This window comes from Suillus discolor (assembly GCF_016758755.1).
Source record: "Suillus discolor strain FC423 chromosome Unknown F5147scaffold_6, whole genome shotgun sequence".
Classification (NCBI taxonomy): Eukaryota; Fungi; Basidiomycota; class Agaricomycetes; order Boletales; family Suillaceae; genus Suillus; species Suillus discolor.
In genome coordinates this window covers 40,214-53,292 of record NW_024541253.1, presented here as the reverse complement: position 1 = coordinate 53,292, position 13,079 = coordinate 40,214, and the positions used below count along the sequence as shown (strand labels likewise).

Genomic DNA, 13,079 nt, shown 5'->3' with positions numbered 1-13,079 from the left:
AAAGCTTCCCTAACGGTTCTATAAGAAGCATCTGCCACTGCTGTACGACGTCCGGTGTCGTCTTGAGCGCAGTTTGGTTCTTGACTGCATGCGCTAACGCTCGTCTCATCTCCGGATGACGGTCAGCCAGGTCTCGCGCGTAGTGGAGAAAACCTTTTTGTGGCGATCCTCCGTGTTTCTGTCGAAGCAGTAACAAACACCAAGTCCGTCCACCCCGATGAACGAGCTGGCGATCGTGTGAGCAATGGCTGATTTACCCGTTCCGGCAGGTCCGGATAGCCATAGCACACGTGGAACATCGTCTCTGCTGTCGTTGATCGACCCCATGATGTCGGAGAGAATGTCTGTGCGCGTCTCTTGCAGGCATCGCTTCCTAGTATCTAGTCCTGCGGCCTCCGCATAAGCTATACCACTGAATACCAGTATTTCCCTTGTAGATATAATTCTTACTTTCATCGTGAATATAGGTGGCTACGTCGCGAGTGACTTGGTCGCGGAAGTTTTGCATGAACGCATCCAACACATCGTTATACTGTTGTATCATATCGTTTGTTTCCGAGATGATGTTCTTTCCGAGTATCTCCCCTATGAAACGATTGAAAATGTGCAAAGTGTGACGACTCGTTGGAGACTCACAAAAGCTTTTCTTCCCTGAATAATCCCTGATGAAATTGGCACATTCTATGGTCTGCTAAGAAATCTGTCCCAAGATGTCCCTCATCGACGATATCTTGAGGAGTGTGTCGTCTCGCGTTATGAAGCCATACACTTGACCCAACTTCTTGTAGAGGTCAAGTACCGCTTCGTCACGATCCGCTTGAGCAAGAATTATCTGCGTGCAGAACAAGTGGGCAGGAAATATGAACAACAGCAAAAAAAAAACGTACTTTTGATGCGCAAGAAAGCACGCCCAATGCCATCTTTGCATACGGATGCACCTGCAGAACGTTCTTAGTCTAGTTCTAAAGAGGAAGAGAGAGAACATACCTCTGCTATCGTCCCGATCACAGTGTCGAATATCCTGAGGGGTTGAAGATAAGCGGTCCCTATGCTGTCTATGTTATCGAGCGCTGTTGGTCCCTTTTTGCCTGCAGATAACACGGATCGTCATTGAGTTTCAACTTCATGAATATCAACCACTTACCCGGCGTTCAGCAGTATTTGTTTTGTTGGGTGTCTCTATGTCTGGAGGAGGAACTGACGTCGGTCCTCGGCTCAGAGTTCCCCAATTGAATGGGGTTGTTCATGGTGAATAGTTGATCAGAGTAGTGCAAGACAAGAAGTTGGAGAAAGGACGCGCGCCGGCTTGGAGGCAATGTTTGCTACTATGTTGACTTCAGGCGCTAAGCATTGGGTGGGCGCCACAGAACTCCGGGACTCTGAAACGCGAGGAAGAATGAATCGAAGATTTGCTGATCGGATATATAGCCACATATGTACCAATCGACTGGGAGCACAAAGTTGAATTAATAGAAGTTGGACCTAGTTTTCACACGCACGTCGCAGATACAATTCTATATTAGATGATACCCAACTTACCACGACTACCGAGTCTTTTCAAAACCATGGTACTGTAGAGTTACGACACTACCTTCGACTAGATTTAGCTGTGACCACCTTACCCTTAGCTTCAAAGCTTCAAATCACGATGTGACGCGTGACCTATCCAAAATAGGTTCACTCCAAGCCCGTTGTTTCAAGTTTGTACGCATTGTGTTCTTATTGTGGTCCGGCAAATGATAATGAGCTCACGCCCGTCGTGCCTTCGGCACAAATCGAAGGAGCGCTACGCACTCCTTCAGGGGAGGAAAATGAGTGTTGTTCCTTCATCACAGGAAGCCAAGGAGGGCTACACCCTCCTTTGGCTTCCTGGCCTCAGGCTGCATCCTAATAAATCGTGCATTTTGAATAAGATCACGCCTTGATAGTGGATTTCAAAAAGAGGTACATTTATGAGCAGCATTTCAAGAAAACTAAAAGTACATAGTACATAAGATCAGTCAGTTCTATATATATAAGTACATCAATCATTGATATGATCTGTGAGTCCTCTAAGCACTTCTGTATATACTACATTGGTTGTATTTGAGCCTTCTTCATGCTCCGGAAAGATAGCAAACACTCTGTCTGGGTGGGTGCAGTGAGATAAAGCCACATAGAGTTGTCCATGGCTGAAGACAGGAGTCCGCAAATTAAGGCCAACCCACTTGACACTTTGACCTTGCGCCTTGTTGATTGTCATAGCGAATGCAAGACGAACAGGAAACTGGTGACGCTTGAGGGGGATTGGGTTCTCTTCAGAACTGGATTCCATAGTGATGCGAGGGATTAGGACTGTGTTTTCATCGACCTGCTGATCTTCATCGTCTCCATCCCTAAGAACACGGCACCTAAGGACACGGGTGGTCCAAGACAGGAGGATCATGTGAGTTCCATTATAGAGTCCCTGCAAGGGGTTCAAATTGCGCAAAAGCATCAGAGGAACACCTGCTTTGACCTCCAATTTGTGCAAAGGGAAGCCTGATGGGGCGAGGGTATGAAGGAACTCTGGGGGAATGTAATCATATTCTCTCTCTGTGACTGAGTCCGTGCTGGTGAAGACTGCTTTTTCTCCAGGGAATGATTCCAGGATAGTGGCATTGATTTCATCCACATCAGTGTTCTTTGCAGAAAGAATGGTGCGATCCAGGAAGTATGAATCATTTAAGGGAGGATGATCAGGGAGCAGAATTCTTGAGTATAGGGCATTGATGAGAGACCGGAGATCATTGTTGGGACACCGCATGCGGGCAGGGAGGGTCACAGTTCCATCTTCATTTGTGCCCCTACCAGCTCCAATCTCAAGAAGCCACCTTGCAAAATCATCAGAAGCGGGATCTTGACCAAGACACATATTTCTCTTGAGATGGAATATATGAAGCCTTGACCAGATGCGAGACCTGCAAAAGGAAGCGCCCACTATCTGCTCCCTGGATCCATGAGGCACCACCGGCAGGGTCTGTCTAAAGTCTCCTCCAAAGAGCATGGTTATTCCTCCAAAATCAGCATCAACATTCAGAAGATCACGTAATGTGCGGTCAAGGCATTCCAGGATGTGGCGGTGTAACATCGGAATTTCATCACAAATAATTAGGGAGGTGGCCTTGAGAAGCTCATGAAGAATGTCTCCTTTCTTTATGTTGCAAGAGCTGTCTTCATGAATGGGAATAGGGATCTTGAATTGCGAATGAGCTGTACGTCCACCTGGCAGGAGGAGAGAAGCAATTCCAGAGGAAGCCACACATAGGATGATCTTGCCTTCAGCACGGAGTTTTGAAGCGATGAGCTTGCAGAGATATGTCTTGCCACATCCACCTGCACTGTGGACAAAGTATGAATGTCTTGGTCTGCGCTCATCCCGATGCATTGCATCATTGACCACCGCATCAAAGACCGCCCTCTGCTCTTCATTGAGAGAAGGAACTCCTCTATCCACCACCTGCTGAAGCTCTTCTTGGTTGTACTGGAGCTGCTCAGCAATCAACTGGTTACCCTCAATGGCCCCCCATCTTGCTGCCATTTGAGAGACAGGCATGTGGGGAATGGCATCCAAAGACTTTCCATTTTTGCGAAGCACTCCATCGATGAGATAGAGACCATAGTCATAGACCTCCTCCTCAGTAGCATCTGGCATGTTAAATGGCATGCGAGTGAGACAGTGGCGCAGATCATCGCAGAGATTGTCCTTGAAGCGGTTCCAAAGGTCGTCAGGGCTTGTAGGGTTGCAGAAGAGGAGGATGATGGCAAATATATTTCGTGTATGGTATCCAGTGCACATATGAGAGGCATCCCGCAAGCACTGAATCCATTCATTATCATCAACACATTAAGTTTGATTCATACAAATCATGGCAGAAATCATACCTTTCACTACGGTCAAAAGCAATCTCAGATAAAATCTCTCTCCAGAGCCAGGGGCAGCAGAATACATTCTTCCAATTGCAACTCCACGCTGATGTATCTTCCAAGCAACTTTTTGCCACACAAACTTTGAGGGGAAATCCTGGTAGAGGAGATCATGGGCTCCAGCTGCCACCATGTTTTCATCAGCATTGGCTTTGAACCATCCAGTGAGGTGAGTCTCCTTTGCTGCTGCACGCTCGACAACATTCTCGGGATTATCCTCAGGATCATAGACAACCATGTGTTCACCTGGGAGGTGGACTGGCAAGCGGTAGACAGCAGGCCATTCAAGGTGCATCTCATTTTCCATGATGCGCCATGCAGCCTCAATTGAGCTAATATACCTGGAGTCAAGATATGATTTGACCTCATCCACCGGTCCTTCCATCTCCAAAGTCGCACGGTCATGTCCTTTGTAGATATATTTGTGAATGTACTTGACAGACTTGATCGAAGCGCAGACTTCCAAATTGATGTGGCAGTTGAATTCAACCAGCAGTTCCGGAGGGTGAGGAATGACATCTTTATTGGTGAAGACATCGTTATTCTTTTGGATCGTGCGAGCATTATCTGGTCTTGCATACTCTGGGTAGCTATCATCCTTCAAGGATGTCTGATTACAGAAAGACTTTGGAAAGTGCTTTTTGCACTGTCCATTCTCCAAGCAATGCTCTGGACTGCATGGGCCATGAAGCATGTATTTTGATACAGCTTCATAGAGTTGCAGGTGCACATTTCTATCCGGTATCTGAGTGGAGATGAAGGAGTTGATTTGCTCCACAGTTCTTATCTTATGATCTGAGTCAAGGAAGATAAGCAGATGCATGTGAGGGAGACCACACTTCTGATATTTGATGGTGTACACCAATCCTGCAACTTTTCCGTAGTAGCCCTTGCGAACCTTCTTCAAGAGCGCTTGTTGCTTTTGGTAGAAGACACGAGCCACCAAGTCTGGACGATCCACAGCGCTCTGACCTACATAAGCAATATTAGCAACAACATTATAAATTAATTATTAAAATTTACCTGGAAGGAGGTTTTCAGTGATCTCAGGCCAACTTTCATTTGCAGTCATTGTTAGGAAAAGGTCAGGCTTCTTGCAGGCACGGCAAATGGCCAAGGAATCCTGAAGCAACTGGTGCATATAGCGGGGGCTTCCAGTATGCGATGATGGAAGAATGATTGCGCGACCTGTCTGAGCCAGATCATCTGTGCCATCATTAAGGATGTTGTCTGCCAGGCCTCGGTAGCAGTCCACCCTAAGCTTTTTTTTGGTTTTTGGTGACCCAATTCAGATTGCTCTGTTCAATGGAAGCCCAAGCATCAATGACATACTGCTGGAACAGTCTTCCACCATGAAAGATGTTGTTGTTATCGATATGGATGGGGCAGGGGTGAAGACGGAAGGCATAGTATAACAGCTGGGTCACTTCTTTTGAACATGTACGTCTGCCTTGAGGGATGTTGAGAGGTATTCCAAGGTGCCAGCCCTCCTCACCAGAAGGAAAGAGAAGTACATAGTGAAGGGTCAAGTATGCATGGCTGAGCTGACTGATGCGTCGCAGCTGACCACCTTGAAGTCGCAAGACAATATCTCATTCGTCGGATACCTCCTCAGATCCATCTCCAGGAATGATCACAGCAATTTCATCAGCAGTGGGAAGATTATATCTTCGACCATCTGTGCCCTGCTGAAAGTGAATGCGTGCACGAACTTCTGTGTGCTGCTCTGGAGGCTTCTCGCTCATAACTTGATAGGCCTGCTTATAAAGAGCCGCATAGGGATGATTTCGATAGATCATATCATGGAGGTCTCTGAGAATACGACAATCAAGGCCTTTGTTTCCTGGTCGGTTGGCACGGATGTCGGTGGCACGTTCAGGATCATAAATGTAGATTTGAGCGTATGAAGCCTGAATACCTTCAGGGGGAATCAGGCTGCCCATAAGGTGGTGAAGAGATCCATAGATACGAAAAGCATTTGGGCCAGAGCCTTGAAGGGCCCTATCCTCGATGGTGACACCTACAGATGTGAATGCAAGAGCACTGTTGTACTGGCGAATCTTGGAGACAAATGTTCTGTCTCCATATGCCTGTTGCAGCTCGAGTGGCCATGCTGGAAAGGGAGGAAGGTTGACTTTTCCCTCCAAGCAGCACGTACCAAACTGTGGATTTTGTGCGGATGGTTTCATAAGTCTTTCACATGCAAAATGCATGGCATGGCAGTTGGGGCACTCCACATTAAGAGGACCAAGAGTGTGGCGATTGATGGGCTCTCTGTATGCTTGAGCTCCATCTGGGATAGGGATATCTCGGACAGGCGCCTGGTTGATATATTCATCATCCTCTGCATCGCGCTGCTGGTGATGTTCTTGCTCCTGAGTTCCTCTTCTTTCCTCGTCGTCTTCATGCTGGTGCTGAGAAGCAGGGTTATCATATTCGCGCAATGCCTCTTCAAGACACTCCTGTTGCTCACGATCCCTCTGCTCCTGGCGGTGTTGGCGCTCTTCTGCCTATTGACCTGCTTGCTGAATATCCTGAGCCTGTCTATTAACCCGCTCAGCTTCCTCTTGCTGTAGGCAATGAGCCTCCTGAGCTTGTCTATTAGCCCGCTCAGCTTCTTCCTGCTGTAGGCGATGAACCTCCTGAGCTTGTCTATTAGCTTGCTCAGCCTCCTCCTGCTGTAGGCGATGAGCCTCCTGAGCTTGTCTATTAGCCCACTCAGCCTCCTCCTGCTGTAGGCGATGAGCCTCCTGAGCTTGTCTATTAGCCCACTCAGCCTCCTCTTGCTGTATGTGATGAGCCTCCTGAGCTTGTCTATTGCGCCACTCAACTTCCTGCTGCTGTATTTCAAAAGCATACTGAGCCTCTCTATTTCTCCACCTAGCTTCCTGCTGCTGCAATTCCAGCTGAATCTGCTGTTGATGAAATGCCTCTTGTGCTTGTCTGTGAAGAAAGTCATTTCTAATCTGTTCATTTTCCATCTCTTCTTGCTGGAAATGGTGATGAAACTGGATGTTAAACTGGTGGTAATCAGGTTGAGGCGGAGCATGCAAAGGTGGTGCAGGATTAGGCGCAAAGTAGCAGAGGGGATCATTAAAGTTCTGAGGTCCAACTGCACCCTCATAATGAATAGGGCCATATGCAGGAGCGGGAGGCATGGGAGCAGGTGGAGCAGGTTCATTAGAAATGTGAGGTACCTGTGGAGGCTGCATTCTAGCTGCCATAACCTCTGCCTGTGCCTGCTGTCTTATTTCATCTCTGTCCTGTCGCCGACAGAGATTCCGCTGATGGCGCTGTAGGGATTCATTTCTGGCTGGGCTTGCAGAGACTGTTTTTACCTTAGTGTTATGTTTGCACTTTTGTAGCTTACATAAGGAAGTTACCTTTTCACCAGTTCTACTATGAGTCTGAGTATTCAGCAGTTTTTATGACATTTCCTCTCCTCTGAGCCTTGAGCCTGGTCCAGAAACCCTTTAGGGTCGAATAGCAGCTAGGTTCTGCAAGACCCAACATTGTTCAGACTCACCATCTGAATTGTTGTACCTTCAGCGCCTATCATTTTGAGCAGCATTCATTTGCTCATTTAAGCGAGCATTATAATCAACAGAAGGAAACTGATGAGCACGCTCCACATGCGCAATCACATTTCTTGGCAAGCCAGGATATCGCTCAACTGGTAGTGGTTGATGTGGGAAGTGTGCGGGGGGTTGCCATGCAAAAGGTCGTAGAACAGGGCCTGCTTGTGGCTCATTAGCTGGCACAAAATTTGGCTGTGGTACAGCAGGCGGAGGTCTGTCCTGATTATCCTGGGCAGCCCGACGGCGATTGCGTCTGGTGGGAGACGTCATTTGAAGTCTGTTAATTCTATCTTGTTCACGTTGCGACTGGCGGTCACGTTCTGGTGTAATCTGTGGTTGTTGTCTAAATGTGCAGACATCAGCATCATGCACCTTGCAATGTAGCAATTTTATAGTCAACAACTCACGGAATAGGAAAATTTTGATCCATCTTTGTTATATTATAATATTCAAACTGTTGTTTGGCAAGTGTGAAAATTGCCTGAACTCATTGATAAGTCACTTCTATTCATTGTTGATAAGAAATGAAACCCACAAAAAGTGTATTACACTTTATTACACTTGGCTGCAGGGAAAGGCAATTTAACTCGAGAATTCTATTCAAAAGCAACAGCCAAGTTGTGTAATGATTTGTGTAACCAAATGTGTAATCAAATTTCTATTATTGCTTTTGTTATTCTCGATGCCTTTCCCATATAGTAGGAAAAGTGTGTTGTTTGTCCGTTGCGTTCCTGCGGCGCAGTAGGCGTGAGGATTACTGTCCACTATATCGCGTTTGGCAGTATTTTTGGACTTGTAAAAATTTCTCTCAGATTTTTCATTCACACTCTTCTTACTTAGTCTTAGTCTTAGTCTTAGTGAGTCCACGCGAGAATTCCAAATTGAGGTTAAGCGAGCTAAGTGCAAACCACATGGCCTTTGGCAAAATACGCGAGATAAACGAAATAAACGAAATACGCGAAATAGGCGCCAACCACGCGAGCGCCCGAACGTTCCCGCAACTGTCGCACTTTACTTCTTAGATTGAGGTAAGACAATTTTTGGTCTCATTGAAGTGCTGTATGTTTTTTCGGTCAAATTTACCACATGTCACATTTTAGCTTCATCTTGCAAATACCAGTGTGACAGTCACAGTGAATAGCTTCAATTCAGAGTGTGGTGTGACATGTGATGAATTTAGTGTCGTAACTCTACAGTACTGTGCATTCACTTCACGTCCTCGCACTAAACTATATCCATGAAAACATTGTCAAGAAGCTTGTAATGAAACTCCCTGTAGTAAAGAAGCTGGACGAGTCGCTCAAATGCCCAGGCCCTACATTCATTGTTCCGAGTCACACCCACCTAGTGCTGCTGCAGTCCGGTTCTGAACCTTTCCGAACTGGACGCATGGTCCGGTCCAAGGTTTGGCCAAGTGTTAAGAACGTGCTCAAGGGTTGGATCCGAAGGGCTTGGCTTCAGCTCATGCACTGCACCCCTTACCCGAGTACGTGCCCCTAACTTCCGAGGGCTGTTGGACGATGTCCAAAGGTTATCGGATGAGTCCGGAGTCCGATGTCCGATGCGCGGGAATTCCGGCGGACGTTTGGGAACGAAGGATAAGACTAATCCGGATGATGTCCAAACTAGAAAGGAAACAGTGGAGGACTACCAGAGGTAGAGGCGGAGGTGAGAAGTCTATAGGAATTGATCCTAAGACTAGCGGAGGACGACGAGAGGAGAAACTCAAGTCGGACAGAGAAGAGAATGAGCAGAGTCTAAGATAATATTTGAACTGAGGAAGTACAAGGATTCTACAGGGTTTATATACTACTGAGGACTTAACGGAGAGTCAGTCTGCACAGTCCGAAGCTATGCGAGGCTGTGGACGGAACATATAGAAAAGTCAAACACTAGTATATCGGAAAATAGTAAATGAAGACGGAGATGAAGACATAGGAAAATAAAGGCGGAAATGAAACGAGGTACGGAAAATGGGTATAGTCTAACTGGAGAAGGAACGTACAAAGGGATAAGGCACGGAAGATAGATGCGGTTCGGATCCGGACGATAGATAGAAGTCGGCCGGATCCGGAAGTCCGGAAATGATGTGTGTGATTGGTCCGGGTCCAGAATGCGGGATATGACACCAAGACTCAGAACCGAACCTTTCTAGCGGTTCGGGGTTCGGGCTGGTAGTGAATAGGTTCGAACCCGTTTGAACCTCTCAATTTTTGTAGGCTTCACACTTTTTTTTAAATATGTAAGTATTTACTGTGAGTCAATATATATGCAAAGGCATGTGTCTGGAACCCGCACAGGTTTGGGCTGGGTGAAATTGACGCGGTCCTGTTGCGCCTGCCACAGTTGTGACGTGCTGTGACACAGTACTGCACTGTCACAAATTCATGTTCAAACACTAGGTATCTCATGTCGCTATATGAATTTCAAACACTTTGAATTCTTGCTAATGATCAATATAGATAAGTACTACTTGGGAATGTTATGTGCATTGTTACGCACTCAAATAGATCTGTTAGGCGGAGCCCTAAGAGGGGCGTCGTCCGCTAACGTTCGTGACGTAACCGGAAGGATCCGGTATAGCAAGTGAGACTGGCGACAACGAGTCGGCAGTGATCACAGTACGCGCGTGTCACGTGACTTCGTAGACGGATGTCTTGAGAAGTCGCTCAAAGTAAGGACAGTCTTGTCCGAACGATGAGGTCGATCGAGGTAGACTTAGCCGTGATGAGCGACTAAGAAAAGATACTAGAGACTGAAGCTGAGGGGGCTTCAGAGGGAAGTATGTTCCAGGGAAGATTGAGTAGATTCAAGTTAAGGAATCTAGTACAGGGTGACCGACTACTTATACTAAGTGGAGAGGGTTAAGGGCAAGGCTACCGCACAGTAGGTAAGGGTAAAGGGGATACGGGAATGGTATAGGTGCGTTGGCATCAGGGCCTGATTAGTGATGGGTGGTCGAATGTGGAATGAGACCGAGAAACGTTGGAACGGACCAACGGTAAGAATACAATGTGCGGGAATCCGCAGTCAGGGGAAACAGAAAGAGGAAAGCCACATTGGTGGCACGAGTCAGACCAAGTCAGAGGTGCGGGACCACATTGGTGGTCGAATCACAAGAGGAACGTGCGTGCACGTGCATAGAGGCGGATGATGCGAGGGACGGGAACGGTCCTGAGGATCTGGTCAACGGAAAGTCGGTAAAGGAGGACGAGCCGGTAGATGGTGAGGGCGAGGATGAAGGGAAAATGATAGGGGGGCCACGTGACCGATGTTACTTGTAACATGCATGGGGAGTTCTCGCATTTCCTGCTCCCCCCTTCATATGCAGACCTGCAAGTGGCAGCGCGCCAGGGCCCAGTCATCATACTCATTGCGAGTCAATACTCATGTAGCGCCATCATCGTCCCAACATCAGGAGACCCCCATCATGTTCCCTTGCTGTCTGTCACTCTCGCAGATCTGACCAATCTCAAGGACCACGTCGCCAGGGCAATACGACACACATCTACCCTGGGCCCCAAATTGCCGCGAAACAATCTAATAGTCCTCTTGCGGACAGTATGGGACGAGATCATGCTACCCATCGTCGACGTCCTCCGGCATAATCTGAAACTAAAATACTGTCGTTGCCTACCACATGCCACATCATGCCTCAAACCCCACCCTGTGCATCAGCACTGTGGAACTTAGGTATGTTCTCAATTTATGTGTATTATGTACTGATTTTATTTCAATTTATATGTACAGGCAACTTCGACATACACGCCTGGCGCACACAATGATACCTTCATCTCTCCCTCTTGTCCCTCCTTCCACCCAGTGTCCACCACACATGTTCGAGCCACATCAACATTCACTGATGTGCACCAGGCGTGTGCGCTAAGCACTGGTGGCTATTGGGATTGGGTGGGGGCGGACAAAGGTCTATCATGGTCTCGAGCCTATATAACAAAACAGGCGGTCCAAGCTTAGTCGAACCTGGTTCAAACGTGAACCAGACCTCCTGAACGCGTTCAGTGACGTTCAGTCCAGGGTTTGACCAAATGGCTGAACCGAACCATAGGTTCGGTTTGGCATTTGGAAAATTTGCCCCAAGAACCAGACTGAACCAGACTTCGGCAGCACTACACCCACCCACTAATATTAGTGATGACAAGATGATATGCCTCTTTCTGAGGCCGAATAACTGTTCAGTGACGAAGAGGACAAACTATAAGCTGAAGATGGTATTCTCGAAGAAGATGAAGATGAAGATTCATCAGGCATAAAATCCATTCGGCGTGGATTCGGCTGCTACTGAAATATGAATTTGGTGGTATATTGACTAACACTTCACCTGGTTTTTGCTAACAGGGATATCTTGATAGATGCCGAACTCACGTTCATTGATGGCTGCCTTACACACAGGATGTAGATTCATGATTCATCGGGGAGCTCAAAGTACCATGCTTCATTTGTGCAAACTGAGCCTACATCAGTGAATTCATGAGTCCTTGATTTTGTAGCCATGGGAAGTATAAGATGATATCATTATGCCATGGCTGAATATACCTATGTATACGGCAATAAATATTAGTTATTGGTACATAGCCATGAATCTCTGAAAATTCATTTTATTATGAGGAGTTCGTGACAAGATTACAACATTGCGCCATTGCAGCAATCAATATGCAATAGCATAGTTAAGTTATATTTGTTGACTCATACCATATCCCTTCATTTATGTTTTAAACTACCAAGTGATATAAGACTTTACCGTGGAAAGAACTGTTAGCACTTGTAACCTAATTTATATTCTTATGAGAGTTTCAACCAGCGAGGTATGATAGTGTAATTAGGTACCATTTGTTGAGCAACATCATATTACCTCATTTATGTTTGACTTACAAAACTATATAGATCGGTTCAAATATTGCGTGAATTACAAGATCATGCACGTGACTATCACCTTAGCCTCAAATTTTACCTTAGAATTTTCAGACAACCTCAAATCATGTGACCAGTGCAAGTGGTTGAAATTGATTTGTCATTGTTTGCACAGGATGGAAATTTTTACACAAGTTCCTTTCAATTTTTCTTTCACCGCTACTACCACCACCTCTCGACTCAGCATCTTCGTTCCTCCCATTCGTGGTGGTCCCTCCCTGGCCTTTTCCTTGTGGTACCTCCTTGGCCGTTCGTGGTGGTTCCTCCCTGGCCTTTCCTCGTAGTTCCTTCCTGGCCGTTCGTGGTGGCCATTCCTTTCCTCGTGGTTCCTTCCTGGCTGTTCATGGTGGCTGTTCCTTTCCTCGTGGTTCCTTCCTGGCCATTCGTGGTGGCCCTCCCTTTCCTTGTGGTTCCTTTCTCTGGCTGTTCATGGTGGTCCTTCCCTTTGCTTTCCTTGTAGCTCCTTCCTGGCCTTTTTTGTGGTTCCTTGTTGGCCTTTTCTCGTGGTTCCTTGCTGGCCTTGGTCCCTCCTTTCATTCATCTCTCTGCTATCTTTCCCTGTTTGATTTTTGTCCTGTAAATACATATGTAGTATTTAAATATAAATAAAATTAATTTGCTTCACAA

At 46.7% G+C, this 13,079-nt stretch overlaps 3 protein-coding genes across 3 annotated transcripts; 1 reads left to right on the top strand and 2 right to left on the bottom strand.

Moving 5' to 3' along the window:
• Window positions 1-378: 378 nt before the first annotated feature.
• F5147DRAFT_758077 (uncharacterized protein) lies at window positions 379-1,378 on the bottom strand. The gene is made up of 6 exons (XM_041440393.1): window positions 1,199-1,378; window positions 988-1,088; window positions 888-938; window positions 637-832; window positions 451-585; window positions 379-404 (listed from the first exon to the last, which is right to left on the bottom strand). The coding sequence occupies exons 1-4, from the start codon at window positions 1,245-1,247 to the stop codon at window positions 692-694; spliced, it is 342 nt and encodes a 113-aa protein (XP_041297512.1). The 5' UTR covers window positions 1,248-1,378; the 3' UTR covers window positions 379-404; window positions 451-585; window positions 637-691.
• A 6,112-nt stretch (window positions 1,379-7,490) lies between these two features.
• Window positions 7,491-7,953, bottom strand: F5147DRAFT_768764 (uncharacterized protein; the record flags this gene model as incomplete). The annotated part of the gene is made up of 2 exons (XM_041441000.1): window positions 7,491-7,866; window positions 7,931-7,953. The coding sequence occupies 2 exons, from the start codon at window positions 7,951-7,953 to the stop codon at window positions 7,491-7,493; spliced, it is 399 nt and encodes a 132-aa protein (XP_041297511.1).
• A 2,401-nt stretch (window positions 7,954-10,354) lies between these two features.
• Window positions 10,355-11,794, top strand: F5147DRAFT_758076 (uncharacterized protein; the record flags this gene model as incomplete). Its single annotated transcript, XM_041440392.1, has 5 exons — window positions 10,355-10,611; window positions 10,668-10,748; window positions 10,855-11,084; window positions 11,274-11,448; window positions 11,544-11,794. The coding sequence occupies exons 1-5, from the start codon at window positions 10,536-10,538 to the stop codon at window positions 11,792-11,794; spliced, it is 813 nt and encodes a 270-aa protein (XP_041297510.1). The 5' UTR covers window positions 10,355-10,535.
• Between the last annotated feature and the right edge of the window lie 1,285 nt (window positions 11,795-13,079).